Source organism: Cherax quadricarinatus, unplaced genomic scaffold (assembly GCF_038502225.1).
Source record: "Cherax quadricarinatus isolate ZL_2023a unplaced genomic scaffold, ASM3850222v1 Contig763, whole genome shotgun sequence".
Classification (NCBI taxonomy): domain Eukaryota; kingdom Metazoa; phylum Arthropoda; class Malacostraca; order Decapoda; family Parastacidae; genus Cherax; species Cherax quadricarinatus.
Genome location: NW_027195789.1, coordinates 5,874 through 9,087, shown reverse-complemented (window position 1 = coordinate 9,087; position 3,214 = coordinate 5,874). Strand labels below are relative to the sequence as shown.

The following is a 3,214-nucleotide window of genomic DNA, read 5'->3' as shown; positions in this document are numbered from 1 at the left end:
CTCCTCTCTCCTGTGTGCGGGTTATTAGTGTATTGCTCCAGTCACGGTATTGTGCCTTTTTGTTATTTATTGATATCCATTTTAACCATGCCTTGTTACCAATTCTTGTGGAGTAAAGCCTATAGGGCCAGGAGTCTTACCAAATAATATGGTACACATTAGTATTACATCCATAATGACCATTATGATTATTTTTTCCAATTAATTGGAAAGTAGGCATAATTTTTTCTGCTTTGCTCTCATTCTGGTTAGAGTGAGTTAAATATCCAAATTAGGTTCTATTGAAAAAATTAATGCAATCATGAAACAACAGTTATTAATGGTTAGTCTTAATTTCATCTGAACTTAACCCACTTGTTTCCTTTCCTAACTTCATTTCATCCTCAGTAGGATAATAAAATTGGCACCATTTATTTCTTTGTCACCATTAAAAATTACCGAATATTCAGTAGAACCAAAACGGTGAACCTGGCATTCTTTTTTCAGATCATTGATATAATATCATGCCTGATGGAATGTGTAAATCTAAGAGGCCTCCTGGATGTCAACAATGGCAGGCAAAAAATAAAAAAGTTCAGCTAATGCGAAAAATGGCTGAGTCTATGGTTCAGTATCTCAGTGTTATCTTACTGATAACACTGATGTCGATTCTGACTCCGTCAATGATAATATAAGCGAGAGTAATGAAGGGAATAAGAGTCTGCGAGAGTTAGCATCGATGTGTGACGTTCTTCCTGGAAAATTCCAATTCCAGACTATTCCAGGATTGAAATCATCAAAAGAGGTAGTTATGTTTATCAGAACAAGGATGGCCCTTTTCGTGTTACAAAGAGAAAAAATGCAAAAGGCGATGAGCGTCAGCTTTCTAAAGAATGGTTCTACAAACAGATGCAGAATTGTGAGAAAGTTTTGCGATCATGGATGGTATACTCGCCAGTCAGTGGGAAATTATACTGTTACTGCTGTAGATTGTTTACCTCTAGTGTTACAAGTATAACATCAAAGTTTGTGACTGGGTTTCAAACATGGTGGAAGCTGAACCCAAAAGTACACAATCATGAAACTTCTGATGAGCACCTACGTTGCCTCGAGAATTGGAAAACCATGGCAACCGGTTTAAGGGTGAACAAAACCATTGATGCAGAAATAATCGTTTCAATGGAAATCCAGAAGAAAAGGTGGAAGGAAATATTGTACAGGTTGCTCGAGATTACACTGTTTCTGGCTAAACAGAACTTAGCATTTCGCGGCCACAGGGAGGACGAATTCTCATCAAATAGAGGAAACTTCTTGAGATGGTTGAATTAATAGCTAAGTATGATCCTCTGATAAAAGAGCACCTAATGAGACTGAAGTGCAGCTCAAGTGAACACAGGTCATCAGTTTCGTATCTCTCGCCATCAACTCAAAATGAGTTTTTAAGTGTTCTGGTAAATCGAGTCAAAGAGAAACTCGTTACTGATATCAAGAGAGCTGTATACTACAGCGTTATGTTTGACAGTACACCAGCTGTGACACACACTGACCAAATGTCAGAAGTTATCAGGTACTTGCAAATGGAGGATGGAAGAGTTCAAGTGAAGGAAGTTTTTCTTGTTTTTTTTTTTCCTTTGAATGGCAAAAAAGCTGCTGATATCAGTTCTGATTTCCTGAAAAAGCTGGAAAGTGATGGACTGGACTTCATGCTGTGCCGTGCTCAGGGATATGACAATGCTGCCACCATGGCTGGGGTCCATGGAGGTGTACAAGCCATTCTTAAAGAAAAGAACAAGAAGGCAATTTTCAGTGGTTGTGTGGACCATTCATTGAACTTGTGTGGTCAGCATTCTTTTGCCGAGAATTCATCATGTGTAAAATTTGTTGGTAGTCTTGAGTCAGCGTATACATTCTTTGCCTCCTCCACCCATCGATGGGATGTATTAATGGACCATACTGTAGTCTCTTTGGAAAGATTATCAACAACAAGATGGAGTTCTCATTACAATGCAATGAAACCAGTAGCGGAATCTTTCGAGAAATTTGTGGCAGTGACTGAAGCTCTTTGCGATCCACGGGAAAATTTGGATACAAGAGGAGCAGCACAAGGTCTTCTCCCTGCTTCATTCATTCATTAGGGATTTGCCGATACTTCCGGTCCGGGTCTTCTCTAGATGGTGACCCGGCGGTGGCCCCCGGTGGGGGGTGTCCTTCATCTTCTTCTTTCTTCTGTCTTCTTTCTTGGGCACTCCGGGTGGAGGGTTTCTCCCTGCTGTGTGTGATTTCACATTTGTGTGTTATCTGTATTTCTGGTGTGACATACTTCGGGAGGTTCAGCGTGCACAGCAGTACTTGCAGACTAAGGATTTAACTCTTGACAAAGTGGTGGTGAAGTTAGACGCACTACGATTATTTTTGAATGAAGGGCGAGATCGCATAGTGGAAAGTTCAATACAACAGCACTTTCGAAATGTGAGAAGTATGGATTTCCAACAGAGAGAAGAATCAGGTTAAAGAAAAGGATGGCAGGGGAGCAGGCAAGAGATTCCGGACTCACTCTACAGGAAGAAGACAAGATGGTGATGTTGGAGTGCACTGATCGTTTTCATAATGAACTCGAGATACGATCAAAAGCAATAAAGGACGTGGCAGCCATGTTTGTGGTCATTCAAAGAATCTTGTACAAGCTACTGAAGAAGAATTGAAGGTGATGGCTTGAAGACTCACAGTCTTCTATAATGAAATATGCAAGAATGAGCTCATGCTTGAAATACCAAGACTAAGGAGACACCTGCAAGCTGCTGATGTTGATCTTGAAAAAGTTAAGCACTGGACTGCACTGGATGTACTAACATTCATAGTTGAATGGTATTTCATTGAATTTCTTCCAACTCTGACACTCTGCCTGAGGTTGTTCCTTACTATACGTGTTTCTGTGGCTTCTTGTGAAAGGAGTTTCTCCAATTTGAAGCTGATTAAAAACTATTTACGGTCCACAAAGAGTCGAACCAGAATCTCTGACATATCAATGTTATCCATAGAAAATGGGTCAGTTGACAGCATTGATTTTGATGAGGTGATAGATGATTTTGCAGGATTGAAGGCAAGGAAATGTAAGATCTGATTCACTGAGATGTTACCTGTACTCAAGGTCAAATCGGAACTAGTGTTTCTTTCATATTGCAATGTTTTTCTTTATTTTCTAAGTTTTTTTTTTTGGCATTGTTGAAGAATAATA

At 39.7% G+C, this 3,214-nt stretch overlaps 1 protein-coding gene across 1 annotated transcript; it reads left to right on the top strand.

Moving 5' to 3' along the window:
• Window positions 1–741: 741 nt before the first annotated feature.
• LOC128698417 (zinc finger MYM-type protein 1-like) lies at window positions 742–2,114 on the top strand (the record flags this gene model as incomplete). The annotated part of the gene is given in 2 exon segments (XM_070080653.1): window positions 742–1,288; window positions 1,291–2,114. Coding segments are annotated over 2 exon segments (1,371 nt in total), but the record flags the coding sequence as incomplete, so codon positions are not given.
• Window positions 2,115–3,214: the final 1,100 nt, after the last annotated feature.